Genomic DNA, 24,061 nt, shown 5'->3' on the forward strand with positions numbered 1-24,061 from the left:
ACCCTGACCCATGAGAAACTCACATGTTCCCAGGAGAAGTGGGATAATAAGGACTGGAATCTGACAAGTTAGGTTTGATGTCCAGCCCTACCACTTGCCACCTGTGTCCTCTTACTTGCCTCTTCAAGGCTAAGCTTCCTCATCTGTCAAATGGCAATAGTAATAATACCCATCCCACAGAAATGTGGTTAGGGATCATGAGGTAATGCATAAACAGTGCTTAGTACAGTGGGTGCAGTGGGTGCTCAACGGAGGTAGCATATAGTAGGTGCTTAATAAGTATAATTTTTTATGTGTGTGTGTGTGTGTGTGCGCATGTGTGTTTTGTAAACCAAGGCTTTCAAACAAGAAAGAGAGAATGATTGCATTTTTGTGATAAGTAGATGTGAAGCTGCACAGGATGCTGTGAGAAGAAGGCATCTCCAGTAAATGGGATTGTCCCTGGTTTAACCTTGGTGCCTACCACAGTGATTGTGTTTGGAGAATCCATAATAAATGTTAAGTTATTTTAAGAGGCATTTCTTAGAAATGTGCTTTGAAGGCTAGGGAGGCATTTAGAATAGATAAAGAACTAGTGGATAGGCATTTCAGGCTAGGCCATTGCCTGTGCAGAGGTAATATTGTGCAAATATAAATTGCACAATGAGTACAGGGAAGTCACGGAAGGTGAGGTATGAGAGATGAAGTTGGAGAGAACAGCAGTGTGAGGTTACAATGACTCTTGTGTGTGAAGTTTGAGCTTAATTTCAAAAGCTAGTGTATAAGTTGCTGGGGCTGCATAACAAAGTATCACAGACTGGGTGGCTTACACAACAGGAATTGATTTATTAACAATTCTGGAAGCTAGAAGTCTGAGAGCAAGGTGCCAGAAGGGGTTGGCTTCTCCTGCAGCCTCTCTTTTTGCCTTCTACATGGCTGGTTCCTTCCTGTGTCTTCACATAGTCTTCCTTTGATACATATCTGTGTCCAAATTTCCTCTTCTCATAAGGAAGTCAGTCATATTGGATTAGAGCTCTCTTTACTTGACTTCATTTTAACCTAAGTACCACTTTAAAGACCCTATCTCCAAATACAGTGACATTCGGAGACACTGAGGTTTAAGATATATGGATTTTTGGGTGACGCAGTTTAGCCCGTGATAACTACTTAGAGTTGTTGAAGTAGGGGTTAGCAAAATGACATTTTTGCTTGACAAAGAGAGGTTAGACCTGGTGGTGTGGATTTAAAGATTGTTTATATAAGTGTGACACTTGAAGCTCTGGGAATGAAGATTACCCAAGGAGATCTACCCAGTAGGGTGAGAAGACCAGAAGGACAGAACCTTGGAGGACAATATTATTAAAAGGTGGCAAAAGCAGGAGTCAGCAAATGAGAATGAAAAGAAACAATCAGGGGCAGAAAGGCAAAACAGGGAGAGTGGCACGAATTCTTCAGCCATAAAACACAGATGCGCAATAAACAGGGCTTTCTTGCTTTTTCTTCTGCTGAACATAGCTTTTATTTGGGCCCCCATTCTACTGGAAAATTTACCTAGTTAATTTAAGGCTTATGTGGTAATTTTAGGATTTCCTAACTCATTTCAGGTTTTATCTTGATCACTTAGAATTTCCTTCCCCTCCGTTCTCCCTATATTATCTAATTCTTGGAGTTTTTAAGTAGTGTCATGGTATTAGTCGGTAGGAGCCATATGTCCTGCCAATGTCCTGTTTCATGTTGGCATCCTCTGGGTGTATGATCTTCCTATCTAGATCGAAGCTCCATGGTGGTTTCTACTTCCCATTGGTCATGCTTCTTCTTCCATGTACCCTGTGTCTTCTTGTTCTGATGTTGAAGTCCCTTTTGTTTGCTGCTTCTCTTTCAACCACTTCTACACTATTCTCTAGGTGTAAGAAAATTTTGGCTGCTCTCTTACTCTATTATGGGCTCAAGAATGAGCTGACTACAGATGCCAAGTTGACAAATCCAGGGCTGAGGAGAAGAAATAGCACTGAAAAATTAAAAGAGGAAGGTGGTGTCCTTTGTGTCATTAAGTGGCAGGGCTGGAAGCAGGTTGCATTGGTAAGAAGCCTGATGGGGCCAGGCGTGGTGGCTCATGCCTGTAATCCCAGCACTTTGGGAGGCTGAGGTGGCTGGATCACCTGAGGTCAGGAATTCAAGACCAGCCTGGCCAACATGGTGAAACCTCATCTCTACTAAAAACACAAAAAATTTAGCCAGGCATGGTGGTGGGCACCTGTAATCCCATCTACTTGGGAGACTGAGGAGGTGGGAGAATCACTTGAACCCAGGAGGCAAGGTTGTAATGAGCCGAGATCATGCCATTGCACTTGCACTGCAGCCTGGGCAACAAGAGTGAAACTATGTCTAAAAAAAAAAAAAAAAAAAAAAAAAGCCTGGTAAGAATACAGAAGTGAAACCAGCAAGTCTTGACTAATCTCCAAGAAATGTAGCTGTAATAGGTAGGAGTGCTATAGAATATTCTTTGGAGGGTGAGGAAGGCTTGAAGAAAGATTTTGAAAATGGGAAGATATGTGCATGATTGTAGGCTGTGGAAAGAGCTAGTAAGGAGGATGTAATATTAGTCTGTCTTGTACACCAATTCAGGAAAAGTTTAATGCTGTGATTAGGTACTGCTACTTTAAAAAATTAATATAATTTTCAATAGAATGTTACTGCATGATGAGCCTTATCTATTCCATCATCTTAAGGGAATGAGTAAACCAAGAAGAGGAGATATGAAAGGTTTTAAACAACTAGAAGATGGGTAATGGTAGTGGTTTTCCACTTACAAAATGCTTTTTCCATATTTTTTTCTTTGAACATCTTTATTGAGTTCGTACTATATGCAAGGTACTGTGCTAAGCTTTCTGGATCCAAAGATGAGTAAGATGCAGTTCATGGCATTGAGGAAATCACAGACTATTAAAATGTAATGTTAGAAGCCTTATCATAAAGCATTATATACCCATGCTATGGAGTCGCAGACAGAACCAACAATTACTTTGGTGGAGGCTTAGAGGTAACTTTCCTCAGGGGATGACATTTAAGTAATAGAGTTTCTGGTCCTCATATTAACTTTATGACTTGGTTTTCATTGTCTTTATTCACAGTTGAGGTAACTAAGACTAAGCAAAGTTAAGTAATTTGTTCACAAATTTCAAATCTATCAAATAATAGAATTAGGACTTTAGCTTACCTGACACCTCCTAATACTACCTTCTGTCTCTTTTTCCTGCACGAGAACATGCACATTTTCATTTTGAATCATAAGAGAAAGTACAAATAAATTTATTGATTGATGATGATACCATTACTCCCAATAGCTACCTTTGTATGTTTGAAACACTGTCATGTGAAAGAGAGATGAAGCTTTTCTTCTGCTGACTTGCAGAGTAGAAAATAGAACCACTGGCCATTCAGGTCAGATAGATAGAACTTTCTTACAGGATTTTAAACACAGACATGCACACACAGAGACACACACAGACATACACACACACACACACACAGGTTAACATCAATCATCACTGAGGAAACAACAAACTTGGAAGCAAGAGTAGGAAAATAAGGAGAATTGATATCTATATAATTTCACTTTAAAAATTAAAAGAGAATACATTTTTATAAATTAAATATGACTGAGGGCATTATAAAAACATCAACATAATGGCATAAGAATATAGCATGAATTAAAGATATAATGGTTAAAAGAAAAACCCATTAGCTAGGATCTACACCCTTTGAATGTCCTAGCTAATGGCAGAAAATGTTCAAATATTGAAAAAAGACAATTTCAGATTGAAAAAGCACTTTGAGTGCCAAGCACAACAAACAAGAACAAATCCATACATAGACACATTTTGGTAAAACTATATACCACCAAAGTTTAACTATTAAGAGCTAAAGATGAAATGTTAAGAAAAGATAGATCACTTACAAAGAAGCAGCAATGAACTGACATCAGATTTCTCACTGACACTAATAGATGCCAGAAAAAACAATGGCATACTATTTTCAAGCACTAAGGGAAAATAACTCAAAACGTAGACTTACACATGTAGATATATTGATAGGCAGAAGGCATGGGAGTGTCAGAAAATCATAACAAGAAAAAACTTTTAAAGGAAAATAGTTTTGCTTTGTAAAAGCCATTGATTTTAGACAGTGCAGAGCCACGGGGGCCGCGGCCCAGAGTCAGAGTCGGAGTGGTGGTGACCAGCTGCAAGCATCCGCGTTGCGTCCTCCTGGGGAAGAGGAAAGGCTTGGTTGGAGCCAGCAGTTTCCAACTCCCTGGAGGTCATTTGGAGTTCGGTGAGACCTGGGAAGAATGTGCCCAAAGGGAAATCTGGGAAGAAGCAGCTTTTCACCTGAAAAATGTTCGCTTTGCCTCAGTTGTGAATTCTTTCATTGAGAAGGAGAATTACCATTACGTTACTGTATTAATGAAAGGAGAAGTGGATGTGACTCATGATTCAGAACCAAAGAATGTAGAACCTGAAAAAAATGAAAGTTGGGAGTGGGTTCCTTGGGAAGAATTTCCTCCTCTGGACCAGCTTTTCTGGGGACTGTGTTGTTTAAAAGAACAATGCTATGATCCATTTAAAGAAGATATACAAAGGAAATCATCTCTAGGTGGCCGAGAAGATTTCTTGGTTTTCTTTAAAAACACAAGAATAAGGTCTGGTTAGGGAATGAAAAATGTCTACATTTCAGAACAACTCCATTTTATCTAAAAAAGATCTTATGATTGCCAATTTATTTGCAATCTCTTAATGTATCCACCACCCTTTCAGCCCGTACTTGAGAAAATTTTTCTGAAATATGTCATTGAATTGTATTCCAGACACAGCATATATGATATATACTGATATTATGGGTAATCTGCTTTCCATATTTACCTATGATATTTACTGTACAGTTTGTCATTACTAGCTTGCATGGAGTAGGATGCAGTCGAATTTGCATTAGTGTTTCTGTTCAAATAGAGACCTGAATTCAAATATTGTAGTTTAGGTTCAAACACAGTATGCCTGTTGCAAAATTTACCAAATTTGTTGATTACCTCTTTTATTAAAGAAATGTTGGGGAGAGGGTAATAAATATATTGTGACAATCTTTGCAACTTACAGGGAATAGGACAGGTCATTAGGGTGTATTTCCCAGGTTTCCAATTGAGAACCTAAACCAAGAGAAATGAGACAAACCATCTAATGTCTGTATCCTCCTATTAACAGGCTGTGTGATGTTGAGTTTCTCACTTACTCTCTCTGAGGTCCAGGGTCCTTATACGTAAAATGAAGAGATTCGTCTAGAGCATTGGTTCTCAAAGTGTGGTCGGGGGTCCTCAAGAGCCTTTCAAGGGTATTCTAGGTCAAAGCTGTTTTTATAACATTTAGACATCATTTCATCATTTATAGTTTTTCCTTTTTTTTGTTTGAGAAGTAGTCTTGCTCTGTTGCAGTGACACGATCTCAGTTCATTGCAGCCTCCATCTCTTGGGTTCAAGCAATTCTCCTACCTCAGCTTCCTGAGTAGCTGGGATTACAGGCACCCACTACTACACCTGGCTAATTTTTGTATTTGTAGTGGAGACGGGGTTTCACCATGTTGGCCAGGCTGGTCTGGAACTCTGGAGCTCAAGTGATCTGCCCACCTCAGCCTCCCAAAATACTTACAGGTGTGAGCCACCACGCCTGGCCATCATTTATCTTTTTCACTCATTTTTTTCATGAGTGTGCAGAGGAGTTTTTGAGAGGCTATCTGGTGTGATATTGTAAAAGACTGAATGCAAAAGCAGATATGAGAATCCAGCTTTCGTCTGTCATCAGACATTGAAGAGATTTGGAAAAATGTAAAGCAGCAGTACTCTTCTCACTAATGATTTTTGTTGTTGGTGGTTAGAAAAATGGTTATTTTTTAGTGGGTTTTAATATGTGAAAAAAATAAAAATAGCTATTTGTCAAAAATGTTATTTATGTGTTTATACATAATGGGTTTTTGTTACTTGTAAATGATTAATAAAAATTTTAAGAAAAAAACATTGATTCTAGCCTTATAAAAATCATTAAACTAATAATATTTAGTAAGTATATGATAGTAAAAAAGTATATGACAATGGAATTAGAATAAATGTGTACAGCTGGTTAATCATGCTAAATAAATTTAAGGATGCTTAACATATTTAAAAATTGATAAAGAAAATTGAGATTTAAATATATATTACTAGATATTAGCAATTAAAAAAAATTAAATGCCATTTTTAAGTTTCATGTTTCCAGAGTTGAAACAAAGTGAAAACATGCACAGAATACTTGGGGATGATAATCAGATTAACCACACTGGTAAACAATTGCTTTTATATAGCTCTAGATTTTTATGTTAAGTAGACAGCAATTATACAAAAAAAAATAGTTTGCCTGGAAGCCTTTCTTTCTGTTAAAAATTTTTTAATTTGTTAATTATCTCTTCAGAAACTAAACTTAGAGACTGCTGACCTTTATAGCAAATGCTTTATCAGGAAGGGAGAACATATTTGATAATGCCAACGTCTGGTTGCCCCTGTTGTGCTTTACCCAATGTTCTGCTTCTTACGGGGTTTACACTCAAAGGAGGGAGACACTGGATGATAAATGGGTCTTTATTCTCAACATAAAACACAGAACAACCAAATATCAAATTATAATTGCTTCTATTCAGGTGAATGTAAAATTATGTCATGCTTGCTTTATGAAATAATGAGATGAGGATTGGAAAATAGTCAAACAATTTTATTCAGTCTCAAATATCAACCTTGATCATAATTTCTCCAGATGCCTTTGTCTTTTTCTAAATGCTATAGTTCTGCCATCAAAGTTGAGTTAGTCCTTAGCAATTACAAAATGATCAATAATTTAAAGGTAGTTGATATTTCAATATTAGCTACTAATGATATAAATCTTTGAAATAGCAACAAAAAATTATCCTTTTTAGTTAGTACTAACTTTGCCTGTATTTGAACAATGACTTAGACGTAACCTAAATAGTCTCATAAAATTCTTTCCAGACACTTGAGTGATCCTGTACCCAAGACATGCATTTAATAGTTTTCATTTCTTATAGTCTCGTTAGTTGAACTTAACATTTCCCCAGATTCCTTTAAAGTTGAATAATTTAGGGAGGGAATGGTTTGGAACATGAACTCTCAACCCTGTGTTAAATGATGTAATGTAATTAAAACTACCCTCAAAAGAGATTAGACTGAGTAGGTCTCCCTATACATGAGCAAAAAACGTTCATCTACTTTATGAAAATAAATGAAAATTTGTAACTTTAATTCCTTTTTTATGACAAGCTGCCAGTAATGAAACATAGGATTACATTTAATAATTTTACTCATTACTTACAAAGTAAAATCCTACTTTGCAGTAAAAGGTTATTACTGTTAAGATACCACTGACATTCATTTATGAAACTGATCATTTCAACCAGTCAGCTGTGAAAATGAATGTAGGTTTTAAAACATTTATGCCATGGTTGGTCAAGTTAACATACATTAGGTACTAAGAGGATCAAAAAGCATTACATTTCTAATTCTAAACAGCCATGAAAGTCATAAGTATTTATTGTTTAGAAAAATTAAAATGGATATATATTTCTTATTGTTTTATTCCAAAAATAGCAAAATAATTAGAGCATAAATGAGCTCATACACTGTGTCTTGATTACTTTTGCTCCTATGAGAACTCCTCGAATACTCTTACCCTTTCAGAGAACTCTCTCTTTTGTTCTTAAACTGCTGGATAGAGTCACAGTAGTATTCTGTATCTACAATTTTCTTTCTTCTAAATAATCTTAAATTGTATTCAGCTTTAGTTTAGTTTTCTGAAGCTGTATATCATCAAAATGTTGAACATTCCTTGTGAAATTCAGAGGATATTGATTATGCAGAGGGTGCTGTGGGAGAGCAGGACCACTGTGTCGGGGAGGGAATGCTGCTTAGCTGGCTGGCTGGCTGGAACACGACGGGATTTTCTTTGTGGTTTCTGTTCTTATCACAGTCCAAATGGCCCTGAGGGTGGAATGACCATATAATGTATCATCTAAGCCAAGATGCTTTTGAGAGTAAAAGTGGATTTTATTAGTAGCTAGAAAAACAACAGGAAACAGGACTGTCCTTGGCAAATCCCAATGTATGGCTACCCTTGCTAAATGGAGTAGTTAACTTCAGAGCAGTGCTCATGTCACTTATCACCGTGGCATGGCAGTGACAAATTATATTTAGTCATTCCATAAATTTTTGAGGGCCTGCTTTAAACAGGGAACTGAATGCTAAGTACAATGCAAATAAGTAGGGGACCTAGTCTGTCCCAAATGGTTTAAAATCTGAATTTAAATGCTAAAGATGTAAAAGATATTAGCAATAAAATCTAGATGTTAAATGAGTGATAGAGACCAATTACTTTAGGATTCAAAGCGGAAGATGAGATCACTGTAGGTTGTCTGGTCTGGGAAGAGCCCAGAAAGACGCTGGGACTTGTATATAGCCTTGAAATAGGTGGAATTCAGATACATGGAGAAGACAGCAAAGAGGACATTTTAGGAGAAGAGAATGGTAGGGAGGAGAATAAATCATGTTCATAGGGCAGTGAATCAGTTTGGTTGGTTTGTGGATAGGAGTGGCCGGAGGAGACATTATTAAAAAATTGAGGTCACATGCCATGAACCTATCAAAGGATTAGACTAAGTAAGGGGTTTAAACTTGATCTTGATTGAAAATGAAACCCTACTGAACATGTGGGGGAAAGCTGGTGATAAAGGTGTGTTTTAGAAAGAGTCACTTGGCAATAGTGTGCTGGCTTAATTGAAGTTTGAAGAGAAGAGAAGCTGAAGATAAGAGGCCAGTTAGAGTGGTTGCCTACTGTGGGTGTAAGGTGTGATGGTGGAAATGCAAGGAAGGAAAGTATCATAAGGAAGGAAGGACAATGTAAATCGTTGATTGATTGAGCATGGGAAACCTCTGAGGGGTATGAAGGAGAAAGAGGAGTCCAGAAGGGAGCTGGTTTGGAAGGCAAGACCCCAAGTTTTATCTTAGACATGTTGAGTTTCAAGTGATGCCTGGATAATTCAAGTGAATATGTTTAACCCTTAGTTGGAGACAGATTGGCATAGAAAAGAAATGTACTTCTTCAGTATGTTATTTGAAAACATGTGCACTTTCCAACAACTATTCGTTCTTCTAAACCATTCTGTAGTTGCTATTAAACTATAATAGAAATCCTCATTAATGAAAAAGCCTGGGAATCATACAATGACTAACACTAATCTATAATTTAGTGAACTTAGATTCTAATCTTGTCTCTACGTTGAAATATGAGGCCTAAGGTAAACCATCTACCTTCTTACTATATCAGGACTAATTTCCTTACTTGGACAATGAAGGGGTTAGACCAGTCTCTTCCAGCATGAAAATGTCTTGATTCCATAAGCAGGGAGGGCTGCCATTGTTATGCTTTTCAGGTCCTGCTAATTTGGAACATGATAACAGTATTAGTTTTCCATTGAAGCTGTTAACAAATTCCCCAAAACTTGGTGACTTGGCAGAAATGTATATATATATTTTTTACAGTCAAGTAGATCAGAAATTAAACATGGGTCTCACTGGGCAAAAATCAAGATTTTGCAGACTGGGTTTCCATCTGGAGGCTCCTGGGGAGAACCATTTTCTGGCCCTTGACAGCTTCTAGAGGCCCCCCATATCCCTTGGCTCATGGTTCCTTTCTTCCATCTTCAAAGTCAGTATTGGCAGATCTGGGCCTTCTCATATCACCTCACTTGGACCTTCTCTTCTGTCTCTGTCTTCCACTTTAACAACTCTTGTGATTACATGGGGCCCACCTGGATAGTCCAGGATAAATTTCTTACCTCAAGGTCCTTAATTTAACCCAACCTGCAATGTCCCTATTGCTATGTGAGATGACATGCATATTCATGGATTTTAGGAATTAGGATGTGGACATCTTTGGAGGGGACATTATTTTGCCTACCGAGATACCTTTTCCTGAGAAAACAGGAAACCATGTTATGCTATTTTTCTATTCCTTGTGCTTCATGTAATATTGAAATCTTATCCAAACTTTTTACTGTGCCATATAAATATATATTGCAATAATTTTTAATTTCTCAAAGTTTAAAATATGGCAGTGATGGTTACCAATTACATTGAATGATTTTAAAAAATTTCTCAATTCTACCACTCAACAAACATAAAACTTAGCAAAGAGTGATATTTGAATTTAAAGTGGAAAACTACTTTTTAAAAAATATGTAGAGAATATAATCATGTGTTTGTTTGCTTTAGAAAATAATGCAAATATTAATGAGTGAAAAAGTAAACTGTATTATAGCATTTCACTTTTTGAAGCTTTTTGCTAGAATGATATTTTTTTCAAAATAAAAGCATATATAATCACAGACCAACTCCTTTTCCTATTCACTGACCTTGACTTGACAGAAAGGATATTTCATTGAGTGTTTTGATTTCTATCTATAAACAATGACAAAAGCAGTATTTGTCTTTGACAAAATCATGAGTTTTTGTTAATTGAGGTTTGTGAAGAGAGGTCTTCTATAACAGGGAGTGTCTTTATTCCTTTGTAACATGCTCATTTCAAATGGACATATGTCGTACCAGTAGATACAGTTGCAATGATGCCACAAATAGAAATACAAATTTAAAAGGGCAGCAAGTGGTAAGGTGGTACGAGAATTTCATGTCATGCAAACATTACTAGAGATTATTAATCTAGATGGAAAAGTATAATACCGAGGAATTATGCTGAGTTGTTTTTCTCAGTTAAGTTTCTAGAAAACAATTCATAGCCCTGAAAAATATTGTATAAGAAATAGAAATTATTAAGTTAGAGAATAATCAACTTCAAAGTTTCATGTTCACTATACAACTAACAATGGGCCTTTCATTAAAAATCTCAATCTAATCTAAAATATCAATCTCAATCTAAAAATCTCACCAAAATATTCATTTTATTCTAATTAACTAAACAATGTTTCCCCCAAGAAGGGGAAAGAGGGACACAGACACTTTGCATTCCTGCTTGCAATAAGAGCCAACCTAAACTCTGCCCATGCAATGTCTTAATGACACGAGGGAAATGGCTAAAACCACACTGGAAATAGAAAATGCCTTTAATACTTTCTATTATAAACTTTTCACCTCATGAAGAAACTGGACAAAGCAAATCAGATGTCTAACTTGTTTCCTTAGTTTATATTTGTTTCTTTCTCCAACTTCCTCCTGTTGGTTCCTGGCTCTATTTTTTGTTCGGGTTTCTTAAATAGGAGCTGAGGAAAATGTATGTAGCACAGTTTATTTTCCATAGTTCTTTAATTCTGGCTGAGATATGTTACAGAAGTAGGCAGGATGAACTGGTTGGGTGAGATGGTTGTCTAGTATATGGAAAAGGAAAAGATCATATTTAGTCTCTGTCTTTTGTCATTTGTTCTCCAACCACAATTTCATCACTTAATCATTATCATTATAATCTAGTTAGGGAATCAATATTATATCTTATAGAGTAGATTTGAAATATTATATGTGTCTGTCATTCAAAAATACTTATGAAATCTTTTTACTTCTTGACTAATGTATTGTTGATATTCCGTGATTTAACATTTTATGGCCTATTTATAGTTTATACTGTATTGTTTCTCCAATACAATGTGCACATTCTCGAATTTATGCTCTCATAGTTCACCCTTCCTGAAATGTCCTTTTGGTTTCTCCCCAGGCAGATACATTCTAGTCAACTTTCAAAACCCAGCTCACCTTTTTCTTATATTGTGAAATCTTGCTTAATATGCAGCCTATGGTATCTCCTTTCTCTGCATTCATGTAGAACCTATCTTTGGACTGAGCCATATGTTTCTATTTGTGTGTGTGTGTGTGTGTATGATTATTGTCTTTCCAACTAGATGCTAAGATTCCAACTAGATGCTAAGAGGCAGGGATTGTTTGCGTATATCTTTGTAGCCTGACACTTTGCCTAATGTTGTGCAGATTTTAGGTAGATTATAATTTGTCAGGACTCTTGGTTGCAAGTTAAAGAAACCCAACTCATACACCAACTTAAGCAGTGAACAAGGTCCAGGGATGAATCTAGTTGAAGATTTTGTCATGTCTAAATTAGTTTTCCAAATTTATCAATGGGAATCTGTCCTTTATTTATTATCTCTGCATTCCTTTGTTTTGGCTTTGTTTTCCAGTAGCAGCTGCCTAAATTGTGTCTTTTGGGAGTAAAGGGAGAGCTTCCTTCTCTCAATAGATGCAGAGAAAGTCCTGGGGCTGATGTTCATTGGCTTCCTTGGACTGTCTTGCATTATGTGCTTACCCGAGAATAATCACCATTGTCAGAGGGAAGCAATTGAGTCATTGCCTGGGCCTGAGTTGCTTGGTCATATACTGAGCCAGGGAGTGAGAAAAGTTGCTCTCTCACTCCCCCAGCATATACACTGAGATTGGAGGAGTGGTAGTTGCCCAAAGGAAAAACAGGACTTTTGTGCCAGTACAATGGGAAATGGATCCCAGACAGGAAAAACCAAGACATCCACTGAGGAGTTCAGTACCTGTTTGCTGATTGATGAATTAATATCTTTGTAGGAAAGAAGTCAGGTTTGTACCTGCACGTTATGCACATGTACCCTACAACTTAAAGTATAATAATAATAAATAAATTAAAAAAAAAAAAAAGAAGTCAGGTTTGTAGATATTCTGTACCATTTTTCACCTTCATCCAAAATATTTTACAGTTAGGATAGTGCTGTGTATCCTCTAAGTGCTTCACAGCCACTGTTGGAGATGGGTGTGAAGGGGATATGACTTATGACTTTGGCTCCCTGCTGATATATCACCAGGGTTAAAAGGCTGTTACTGTCTCAAGGGTGGATTAATAACTGTGCTTACCTGTTTGAACCTTTCAATAGGATCTAAGAGTTCTTTTGTGGAAGAGTGAACAGAACAGCCATCAAATTTCTCATTGTGGGTTGTGATGGTATTGGCCAAATGGTTTCATGGTAAAACTAAGTAGCATTATCAACCAATTAAATATTTCCTAGTTACCAGTTGTGGGAGTCTTTTGGATTCTCTCACTGAGAGCTGTGTTGATTTCGGAAGATGATTATAAAACATAGAAATGGTAAGCTTTTGAGGTTACCATTATTTCAAACATAAATGGTCAATATATGTACACTAAATTGGCTAACAGGGTTTTGACTGCTTATTTTGTACACTAAGAAGTAAGATTAGAAATATTTGAAGTACAAAAATTTAATTCATGTATTAGGCAACTTGCTTGAGACCTAGCCAGTGAAGATCTTAATGAATAATGCAGACAGTGAACAAGGAATTTTAGGAAGATTAATTTCCATGGGAACTACATGCTGGGCAGGTAAAACCAAGATGCCCATTAGGAAGTTCAGTAAATATTTGCTGATTGATCAATTTAATACCCCTGAAGGACAAAAGTCAGGTTTGTATAGATTCTGTATCATTTTTTCACCTTCATTTCAAACACTTTATGGTTAGACTACATAATGACATGTTTGAATAAAAGCACACATGATCTTTCATCATTTGGATTTTGTTTAGCATTTGAGTATGACTTTCTTAGCTAGTTAAGTTTGCGTTTTTATGTGTGAGAAAAGAGCAAATCAAGCATAAATAGAATAGTGCGTCCTTTAGAAATCAATGTTCTGAAACCTCTGAGAAAGCAAATATTTATTTTAATGAAAAATATTTATTGAACACTGACTAAATTTTATTTTTAATCTTTACTTTTTAGGACTGGAAGATAAGCAAGAATCTGCAGCTGGTGCCTCTCCGAGTGTTAATTTGTTCTTACAAATGTTTTACTCAACGTGACCCTAACCTCTTTGGAATTGCTCAGGTTTAGAACAGGTGAGGTGCTCCTTCATAGCCTCACTCAACTTGCCCTGTCAGCTCTGCATACACAGATTATGCCCTACTTAGGATACTATGCTGTGCCTGTTCTCTTTGTCAACGTATTAAATAAAGGAAGAAAAATAATTCCATTATGATGTTCCCAATCTAAGCACTACAATCTGCCTTTAGCTTGCTTAGATTCTAGGTGTGCTTTTTTTGGCTTAAAAAAAGTAAAAAAAAAAAAATTGAAAAATAAAGATTTGTGTGGCAAGTGAGTTATTTTTTTCCTGCTATTTTATGACTACCACTCCTCTTTTTCTAGGTGAGTATTAAGAGACTTTGATGGGGAAAAGTATTTATTTTATGAATGTTTTGCAATTGAAAAGGAATCACTGTTTTGTGCTAGATAGTCATATTACATTTGTGTGATTTCATCTGAAGCACTAATATCTATTGATCTTCACACAAAAAATGAGTAGAGCCTGGAAACTTTGGTTTGGTAACCTGTAATATCACTTTGTGACTGTTTTTAATTTTTTTTCTCTTTTTAAAAAAATTTTACATGACAAACTGCCGAGGCAGTAGTGCAGAAATGAGAATTTTGCTCATTTTCTTTGAAGGACAACAGAAAAGTAGAAAAATAAGTTATGAAAATATGTGGTATGCTTTGCACAGACCAGTGGTTCTTGGAAGTGTGTTCTATTCAGCACCATCCACATCAGTTGAGAACGTGTTAGAAATACAAATTATCTGGCTCCATTCCAGAACCACTGAATTAGAAACTTGGGGAGTGTGGCCCAGCAATTGCTATTTTAACAAACCCTCCACGTGATCTCTTTGCATGCTCTAGTGTGAGAACCACAGGATAGACTTAGATAAAGCTGCTGCATGTTCAGAAAAGTGAGAAATGTCATTATAATTTTATATTTAAACCCCACCAGAAATCTATTTCTTCTTGTCACTACCTATGGTCCTTCTGGTGGAAAGCTGAGTGGAGTCTCTCATCTTCCAGGTAGTTATTATCAGGTTACCTTCCTAGCAAGGCCTTTTGTGAGTTTAATTCAGGTTCTTTATGCATCAGAGTTGCCTCTAGCATATCTAGCATAACTGAGAAATGAAATCAATGGAGCACAACAAAGAGATCCTCAAACCAGAGAGCAGAGTTCAGGCCCCACTGAGACAGAGGTAGGGCCTCAAGGTAACTTTCTAAAGGCTCCATAAACCAAGAATGCAGCTTAAACAAAAATAAAAAACCAAGTACAAATGAAAGACATAGGAGCTCATCAAAAATGCATTACAGGGGTAAAGTCTACATGCTTATTTTGAGGGAAAATTGCTCAGTAAATTGATTTTGATTAGGGAAATAATTTCTTATAACCTAAGCTGTTGAAAAAGTGTTTTTGTTTTTTTTCTTTATTTCTTCTAAAAAAAAAAAACCAAAACTGGGATACATATGCAGAACATGCAGGTTTGTTACATAGGTATATGTGTGCCATGGTGGTTTGCTGCCCCTATTGACCCATCCTCTAAGTTTCCTCCCCTCATCCTCTACCCTCAAACAGGTCCTGGTATATAATGTTCCCCTCTCTGTGTCCATGTGTTCTCAACGTTCAACTCCCACTTATGAGTGAGAACATGTGGTGTTTGGTTTTCTGTTCCTGTGTTAGTTTGTTGAGGATGATGGCTTCCAGCTTCATACAAGTGCCTACGAAGGACATGATCTCATTATTTTTTATGACTGCATAGTATTCCATGATGTATATCTACCACATTTTCTTTACCCAGTCTAGCATTGATGGGCATTTTGGTTGGTTCCATGTCTTTGCTATTGTAAATAGTGCTACAATAAACATACATGTGCATGTGTCTTTATAGTAGAATGATTTATAATCTTTTGGGTGTATACCCAGTAATGGGATTGCTGGGTCAAATGGTATTTCTGGTTCTAGATCCTTGAGGAATCGCCACACTGTCTTCCAGAAAGGTTCAACTAATTTACACTCCCAACAGTGGAACACTCACCAACAGTGTAAAAGCATTCCTATTTCTCCACAGCCTTACCAGCATCTATTGTTTCCTGACTTTTTAATAATCACCATTCTAAGTGGAGTGAGATGATATCATTGTAGTTTTGATTTGCATTTCTCTGATGATCAGTGATGTTGAGCTTTTCTTCATATGTTTGTTGTCCACATAAATGTCTTCTTTTGAGAAGCATCTGTTCATATCTTTTGCCCACTTTTTGATGGGGTTGTTGGTCTTTTTTTGAATTTGTTTAAGTTCCTTGTAAATTCTGGATATTATACCTTTGTCAGATGGGTCGATTGCAAAATATTTTGTTCCCATTCTGTAGGTTGCCTGTTCACTCTGATAATAGTTTCCTTTGCTATGCTTCTAGAAGCTCTTTAGTTTAATTAGATGCCATTTGTCAATTTTGCCTTTTGTTGCAATAGCTTATACCATTTTGTCATGAAGTCTTTGCCCATACCTGTGTCCTGAATGGTATGACCTAGGTTTTCTTCTAGGGTTTTTATGGTTTTAGGTCTTACATTAAGTCTTTAATCCATTTTGAGTTAATTTTTGTATAAGGTGTAAGGAAGTGGTCCAGTTTCAGTGTTCTGCATATGGCTAGCCAGTTTTCCCAGAACAATTTACTTGAATAGGAGATCTTGCCCCATTGCTTGTTTTTTTTCAGGTTTGTCGAAGATCAGATGGTTGTAGATGTGTGGCATTATTTCTGAGGTCTCTGTTCTGCTCCATTGGTCGGTCTGTCTGTTTTGGCACCAGTACGATGCTGTTTTGATTACTGTAGCCTTGTAGTATAGTTTGAAGTCAGGTAGCATGATGCCTGCAGCTTTGTTCTTTTTGCTTATGATTGTCTTGGCTGTACAGGGTCTTCTGTGATTCCATATGCAATTTAAAAGTTTTTTTTTTTTTAATTCTGTAAAGAATGTCAGTAGTAGTTTGATGGGAATAGCATCAAATCTATAAATTACTTTGGGCAGTGTGGCCATTTTCATGATATTGACTCTTCCTATTCCTGAGGATGGAATGTTTTTCCATTTGTTTGTGTCCTCTCTTAGTTCCTTGAGCAGTGGTTTGTAGTTCTCCTTGAAGAGGGCTTTCATGTCCCTTATAAATTGTATTCCAAGATATTTTATCTTCTTTGTAGCAATTGTGAATGGGAGTTCACTCATGATTTGGTTCTCTGCTTGTGTATTATTGGTGTATAGGGATGCTTGTGATTTTTGCACATTGATTTTGTACCCTGAGACTGCTGAAGTTGCTTATCAGTTCAAGAAGTTGGGCTGAGATGATGGGGTTTTCTAAATATAAAATCATGTCTTCTGCAAACAGAGACAATTTGACTTCCTCTCTTCCTATTTGAATACCCTTTATTTTTTTCTCTTGCCTGATTGCCCTAGCCAGAACTTCCAATACTATGTTGAATAAGAGGGGTGAGAGAAGGCATCCTTGTCTTGTACCAGTTTTCAAAGGGAATGCTTCCAGCTCTTGCCCATTCAATATGATATTTGCTGTGGGTTTGTCTTATTATTTTTAGATATGTTCCATCAATACCTAGTTTATTGAGAATTTTTAACATGAAGGGATGTTGAATTTTATCAAAGGTCTTTTCTGCATATATTGAGATAGTCATTTGTTTTTTGTCATTGGTTCTGTTTATGTGATGGATTACATTTATTGATTTGTATATGTTGAACCAGCCTTGCATCCCAGGGATGAAGCTGACTTGATTGTGGTGGATAAATTTTTTCATGTGCTACTGGACTGAGTTTGCTAGTATTTTACTGAGGATTTTCACATCAATGTTCATCAGTTTTCTTTTTTTGTTGTGTCTCTTCCTGGTTTTGGTATCAGGATGATGCTGGCTTCATAAAATGAGTGAGGAGTCCCTCCTTTTGAATTATTTGGAATAGTTTCAGAAGGAATGGTACCAGCTCCTCTTTGTATTTATGGTAGAATTCAGCTGTGAATCCATCTGGTCCTGGACTTTTTTTGCTTCAATTTCAGAACTTGTTATTGGTCTATTCAGGGATTCGACTTCTTTCTGGTTTAGTCTTAGTAGGGTGTATATGTCCAGGAATTTATCCATTTCTTCTAGATTTTCTAGTTTATTTGTGTAGAGGTGTTTATAGTATTCTCTGATGGTAGTTTGTATTTCTGTGGGGTCAGTGGTGATATCCCCTTTATCACATTTATTGTGTCTATTTGATTCTTCTCTCTGTTCTTTATTAGTCTAGCTAGCAGTCTATTTTTCTTTTTATTATTTTTTCAGAAAACCAGCTCCTGGATTCATTTATTTTTTGGAGGGTTTTTTGTGTCTCTAACTCCTTCAGTTCTTCTCTTAGCTTTTTCTTGTCTTATGCTAGCTTTTGGATTAGTTTGCTCTTGCTTCTCTAGCTCTTTTAATTGTGATGTTAGGATGCCGATTTGAGACCTTTCTAGCTTTCTGGTGTGGGCATTTAGTGTTATAAATTTCCCTCTTAACACTGCTTTAGCTGTGTCCCAGAGATTATGGTACATTGTCTCCTCATTCTCATTGGTTTCAAAGAACTGATGCGCTTCCCTTTGTAAGGTGCCCTGGACTTTCTCTCTGGCTGCCCTTAACAGTTTTTCCTTTGACCTTGGAGAATATGATGATTATGTGTCTTTGTGTTAATCTTCTCATGGAGTGTCTCAATGGTTTTCTCTGTATTTCCTGAATTTGTAAGTTGGCCTGTCTTGCTAGGTTGGGGAAGTTCTCCTGGATAATATTCTGAAGTGTGTTTCCCAACTTGTTTCCATTCTCCATCTCCTTCTGGTACTCCAATCAATCATACGTTCGGTCTTTTTAAGAAATCTCATACTTCTTGGAGGCTTTGTTCTGTTTTATTCTTTTTTCCCCCATTCTTGCCTGCATGTCTTATTTCAGTCAGGTGGTCTTCAAACTCTGATATCCTTTCTTCCGCTTGGTTGATTGGCTGTTGGTACTTGTGTATGCTTTAAGAAGTTCTCGTGCTGTGTTTTTTAGCTCCATCCGGTCCTTTATGTTGCTCTCTAAACTGGTTATTCTAGTTAGTAATTACACTAACCTTTTATGAAGGTTCTTAGCTTCTTTGCATTGGGTTAGAACATGCTTCTTTAGCTCATTGTTGTTTTTTATTACCTATCTTCTGAAGTCTACTTCTGTCAATTCATCCATCTGATCCTCCGTCTAGTTCTGTGGCCTTGATGGAGAGATGTTGCAATCATTTGAAGGAGAAGAGGCACTCTGGCCTTTTGGGTTTTCAGCATTTTTTCATTGATTCTCATCTTCATGAGTTTGTCTAGTTTCAATCTTTGAGGCTGCTGACTCTTGGATGGGGTTTTTGTGGTGGACTTGTTGTTGCTGATGATGATGATGCTGTTGTTGTCACTTTCTGCTTGTTTATTTTCTTTCAGTAGTCAGGACCCTCTTCTGTAGGGCTGCTGCAGTTGGCTGGGGGTTCACTTCAGGCCTTATTCATCTGATTCGCTCCCATGCCTCAAGGAGGCTGGAGAGCAGCAAAGATGGGTGCTTCCTCCTTCTTCTGGGACCTTTGACCTCGAGAGGCCCCAACCCTTGATGCCAGGAGAATTGCTCCTGTATAGGGTGTCTGACAAACCCTGTTGGAGGATCTCACCCAGTTAGTTGGCACGGGGCGCAGGACTAATTTAACAAAGCACTTTGTCCCTTGGTGGAGAAGGTGTGTTTTGCTGGGGGGAAATCCACTTGTCTAGGTTGTCCGGATTCCTCAGAACTACCAGGAGGAGAGGCTAAGTCTGCTGGTCCTTAGAGACTGCAGCCACCCCTCCCCTTAGGAGCTCAGGCCCAGGGAGATCCGAATTCTGTCCCTGAGCCTCTGGCAGGAGTTATTGGAGATCCTGCAGGGAAGCCCTACCCACTGAGGAAGCATGGGTCAGGGTTAGACCTGAAGAGGCACTCTGGCCATAGACTGACACAGCCAGTGTGTTGGGCTGTGGGACAAGAGTTGGGACCAAGCCATCCAGCCTCCCTGGCTCCAGCAGGGAGAAAGCGCAGCCTGGAGCTATAGAAATGGGGGCTGCCTTTCCCTTGCCTAGGGAGCTTAGCATGTTAGGCAGTTGTGAGTCCCAGTGCTGGCTGCTGCCCCTCCCACAGGGAACTCAAATGGCTTAGACAGCAGGCAGTGGCAGCAGATGCTGGTTGCTCCTCCTCCTGGGAGGAGATTCCAGCTGAGAGGCTATAAGAATCTGTGAGTTCCAGGGTTGGGACGCTAGGTCCCAGTGCATGGGTTTGCGAGTGGGATCTTCCAATCTGTGGATTGCACAGTTCCATGGAAAAAGCACAGTCTCCCCGGCTGAGTAGTGCACTCACTCACTGCCTCCCTTCTGTGGGGGAGGAGATTCCCCTTCATGTGGCTCTCAGGTGGGCCGCTGCACCACACTGCTCTTCCTTCTCTCCGTGGGTCATGCCAGCCTTCTAGTCAATTTTGATGAGAGAACCTGGATACCTTGGTTGCCGGTGAAGGATTTACATGCTTATTATGGTTCTTCTTTTTTTTTTTTTTTGATGTGAGCTTCTGAACCATGCTGCTTCTAGTAAGCCATCTTGGCCCTGCCCCCTAGAAAAGTGTTTTGTTTATCATTTTTAACCCCATGATCTCAGCTACAATGTATGTGCCATCTTGGTCTTAGGGAGAAAATTTTATCCATCCATCTATCTCAGGTGACACAAAAGAAAATGTTGGCTCCCTAACTTCTCCTTTCTACTCCTGTCCTTGTCATATTCCAAGGTACTGCAACCTGGTTTCTGCTCCTCCATATCATGGCAACTGGCCTTTCAGAGGACATCAGTGACTTACTCCCAGTCCAGCTCCTCCTCCTCTGACTGGTACTACATGGAAGGTTGGGCTTGATTGGCTGTCTTCTGCCTCTTGGAATTATATGCCTGAGGTCCATTCCTTTTCCCCATCCCTTTAACAGAATCCTCTTCTATATTTCTCTCAAAACCATGTGTTGCATAGGATTCTCTACTCAGTCCCATTTTCTTCTTTTTGAGCGCTTTTTCTTTACCAAATGAATCTCTACTCTCACCAGTTTCATTTAGCTTCATTTATCACATCTCAGTGAATAGTGTCTGAATCTGTTTCTCCATTTTAACCTGTGTTTCCAAGCTTCTCAATTTCAAGACATCTAAAATAGAACCTCAAATGACTTCCAGACATTTATTTTCTAATAGTGGTAGTCCTGAAAATAACCTAGACAACAAGGAACATGCAAAGGGATATTTTCTGAAGAAAAACTAATGAGAGTTTCTAATGTTATTTTGGAGATTTTAGAAGCTTTATCAAATGAAAAATGGAGTCCAGCTTCATTTAAAATTTTCTCAGTAATCTCCACTAATAAATATGTTAAGAATGAAAACAATGCTTTTTAACATGAAAGTCTTTAAAAAGCTAATATACATAATGGCTTCTTATGATTACCTCTTCTTAACAAATTGTTATTTTCCCATTTATTCACTTATTAGACCAATATTAACCAGGGGCTACTATCTACTGGGCACTGTTCTAATGATATGGCATGAACAAAACTGGCAGGGCCCTTGCTTTCATAAAACTTACTTTCTAATGGAGGGAGACAAACAGTAAACAACGGGCTAACAATATAACGATAAGTACTTTGGTGAAGTAAAAGAGTATCCAGAAGATAGAGAATTATGGGAATACTTTTTATATAGGGCCTGAATCAGATAAGGTAATATTTGATCAGAGATCTGAAGCAAGTGAATGAGTGAGTCCTATGGATATAATGGATAGCAATCAGTTGAATATTTAAAAAGCTAAAAGCCCAAGCTAAATGTGTGCTAACAAAATTCATTACTCTGATGTCAGGAAATTTAGTGTTACTGGTTGCATGGTCATGTATCAAGTGTCACCATGGTAACCAGACTCTGGAAGGATGCATCTGCTTCTGCCCTGTGGGGTCAATTCATGTTCTTAATCACTGATTAATTAAATTAGAAACATAATCAATCTCTCTCCACATATACATGTATGTGTATGTGTATGAGAGAGTGGTTATCTTGTCAATCTATAATCCAACTGAAACTCTCCTTTTGGAATCTGAAACTGCAAAATATTTGCTAACAATTACAACCAACTTTTTTTATTCCGATGAAGTTAAAGCAACTAGAGAAATAACTTCTTGTGAATTATCTAGCTTCAATTTTTTCCTTTTTTGTCTCTTCTGTGGCTGCTCTTTGGAATTTTTGTTTTTCACTCACATTTGCCTCAGAGAATAAAAAAGAGAAACTCAAGTTTCTTTTACTGTTTGTTATAAACTCTTAACATCTATGTTGTGGGGGAGTAGCTTCAAACAGAAGAATATATATTATTTTAGGATTATTAATGAATTCTATTTATGTCCTCAGTTATTAAGAATAATTCAAGTGTGGTCTCTGATTCTTTATATTTGTGTATCTTATTTGTAAATGCAATCCAAATGGATTTTCTCCATTTAATTATTCAATATTACTAACAACTTTTCACAATGGTGTTAGTTGAATTCAGTGGATAAAGAGTTGCTAAATCTAGCTAAAGCATTGATACTATTTTTCTATAATCAAAGCAATAAACCATTGTGTATAATAGCTATTTTAGGACTTTTATGTTAAAAAGCATTGTTTTCTTTCTTAATATATTTATTAATGGATATTACCAAGAAAGTTTTTAATGAAGCTGGGCTTAATTTTTTTATTTGATGAAGCTTCTAACATCTCCAGAATAACATTTGAAACTCTCATTGGTATTTCTTCATAAAATATCTCTGCATGTTCCTTGCTGTCTAAGTTATTTTCTAGACTACAGCTATTAGAAAATAAGTGGCTGGAAGTCACTTGCTCTTGCTAAAGAACTGTTTTGCCTTGTGTCCGTGAGAATCTCCCTAGGCAGTTTAAGCTGCAAATTTACTGCTGGTACTTTGGGAGCCTTCTGCAGGCCACAAGGCTCCAAATTGCATGAAGGCTCCTGACTTGAAGTTCAAAAGGGATCTGGAGACTCATAGAGCAGCCATGGTACACCAGAATTAAAGAAGGGACTTTTAAAAGGTCCTTGTCTCATTAGAGTCAGTGCCCTGAGGGGCCAGAGAAATCACCTGAGGTGACAGGAGACATGTGCCTTGTTTCTAGATGCATGGTTGGAGTGAATGAAGATAGTTAATATGGCAGCACAGTAGTGTTGGCAAGTGAGAAAATGAGCTATGGAAACTAAAAGAGCAAGGCTATTTTAGAAGGTGGGATGGGAAAGGCAAAGGATCTATAATCATAGATTCAGGCCATCCACGGGCAGCTGAGAGTTCTGACACATTCAAAGATAAGTGTTTGGGCCTTAAGAAGTGAGGTGGGGCTCATCAATATCACAGCAGACTAAAGGTGAGCAAGCTGGTCAGCATTAAGCCTGGATCATGAGTTGGCAGACAGACAGCCTGGGGTAGGGGCTGCATGGGCCAGAAGCTTCATGAGGGCCACTTTATGGGAAGTTACTGGCTTTTATTCTTGTAAGTAATTTGATACATATTTGGAGAAGGAGGAAGAAAGTGAGTGTATTGGAAAGTAGGGAAGTTGGATCATGGCCATCACTCCCCTAGTAAAATTAGAAAAAGCCTCCAGTCACTTTAACTATAACCAAAGCCTGTGATTTCTTTTCTGGTGTGACTGAAGAAACCAGGGGTTACTTGTGGTTTATTATTTTATCTTTCCAAATAGAGGACAAAAAAGTGCGTTTAAAATGTTTTAAAACTGACCAATTAAAATGCCTCATTCAAGTAAGTAACACTGGTTTGAAAAAGAAAGTACTACTTCAAAGAATAAAATATCCATATCTCACTGAAAGATTTTCACTTTATGTTTCTAAGTGCGCATCCAACAAATATTTATTGCTACTTCTCATAAAGAAGACATTATCCAAACTTAGGAGACGACGGACAAAGCCTCAGAGAGCTTTTATCTGTCCTATCACAATGACCAGAAAGGGATTCCTTTAAAATGTCAGACCAAGCTCTTTGCTGCTCAAATCCTGCCAGTCCCACTCTCCATATTCTATTTCCTCTGCCTGGATCAGTGTTCCC

At 37.6% G+C, this 24,061-nt stretch overlaps 2 protein-coding genes and 1 pseudogene across 6 annotated transcripts in view; all 3 read left to right on the plus strand.

Moving 5' to 3' along the window:
- Positions 1-14,205, plus strand: part of LRRC69 (leucine rich repeat containing 69) — a 105,858-nt gene extending 91,653 nt beyond the window's left edge. Inside the window, exon 4 of one of the 2 annotated variants that reach the window (XM_025394159.1) lies at positions 13,833-14,205. In XM_025394159.1, the coding sequence (XP_025249944.1) occupies positions 13,833-13,943 (111 nt within the window). In that variant the 3' untranslated portion in view covers positions 13,944-14,205. The remainder of the gene's footprint in view (positions 1-13,832) is intronic. The other variant, XM_025394158.1, reaches the window with a different exon arrangement.
- On the plus strand, positions 643-5,380 carry LOC112629786 (annotated as a pseudogene). Its single transcript, XR_003120754.1, has 2 exons — positions 643-666; positions 4,149-5,380. The product of XR_003120754.1 is annotated as a nucleotide triphosphate diphosphatase NUDT15 pseudogene (transcript).
- SLC26A7 (solute carrier family 26 member 7) overlaps positions 2,410-24,061 on the plus strand; it is a 204,774-nt gene continuing 183,122 nt past the window's right edge. For 2 of the 3 annotated variants that reach the window (XM_025394155.1, XM_025394153.1), the window contains exons 1-2: positions 2,410-2,459; positions 13,833-13,948. The gene's annotated coding sequence lies outside the window, so the exon portion shown is untranslated. The remainder of the gene's footprint in view (positions 2,460-13,832; positions 13,949-24,061) is intronic. The other variant, XM_025394157.1, reaches the window with a different exon arrangement.

Source organism: Theropithecus gelada, chromosome 8, assembly GCF_003255815.1.
Source record: "Theropithecus gelada isolate Dixy chromosome 8, Tgel_1.0, whole genome shotgun sequence".
Lineage (NCBI taxonomy): Eukaryota > Metazoa > Chordata > Mammalia > Primates > Cercopithecidae > Theropithecus > Theropithecus gelada.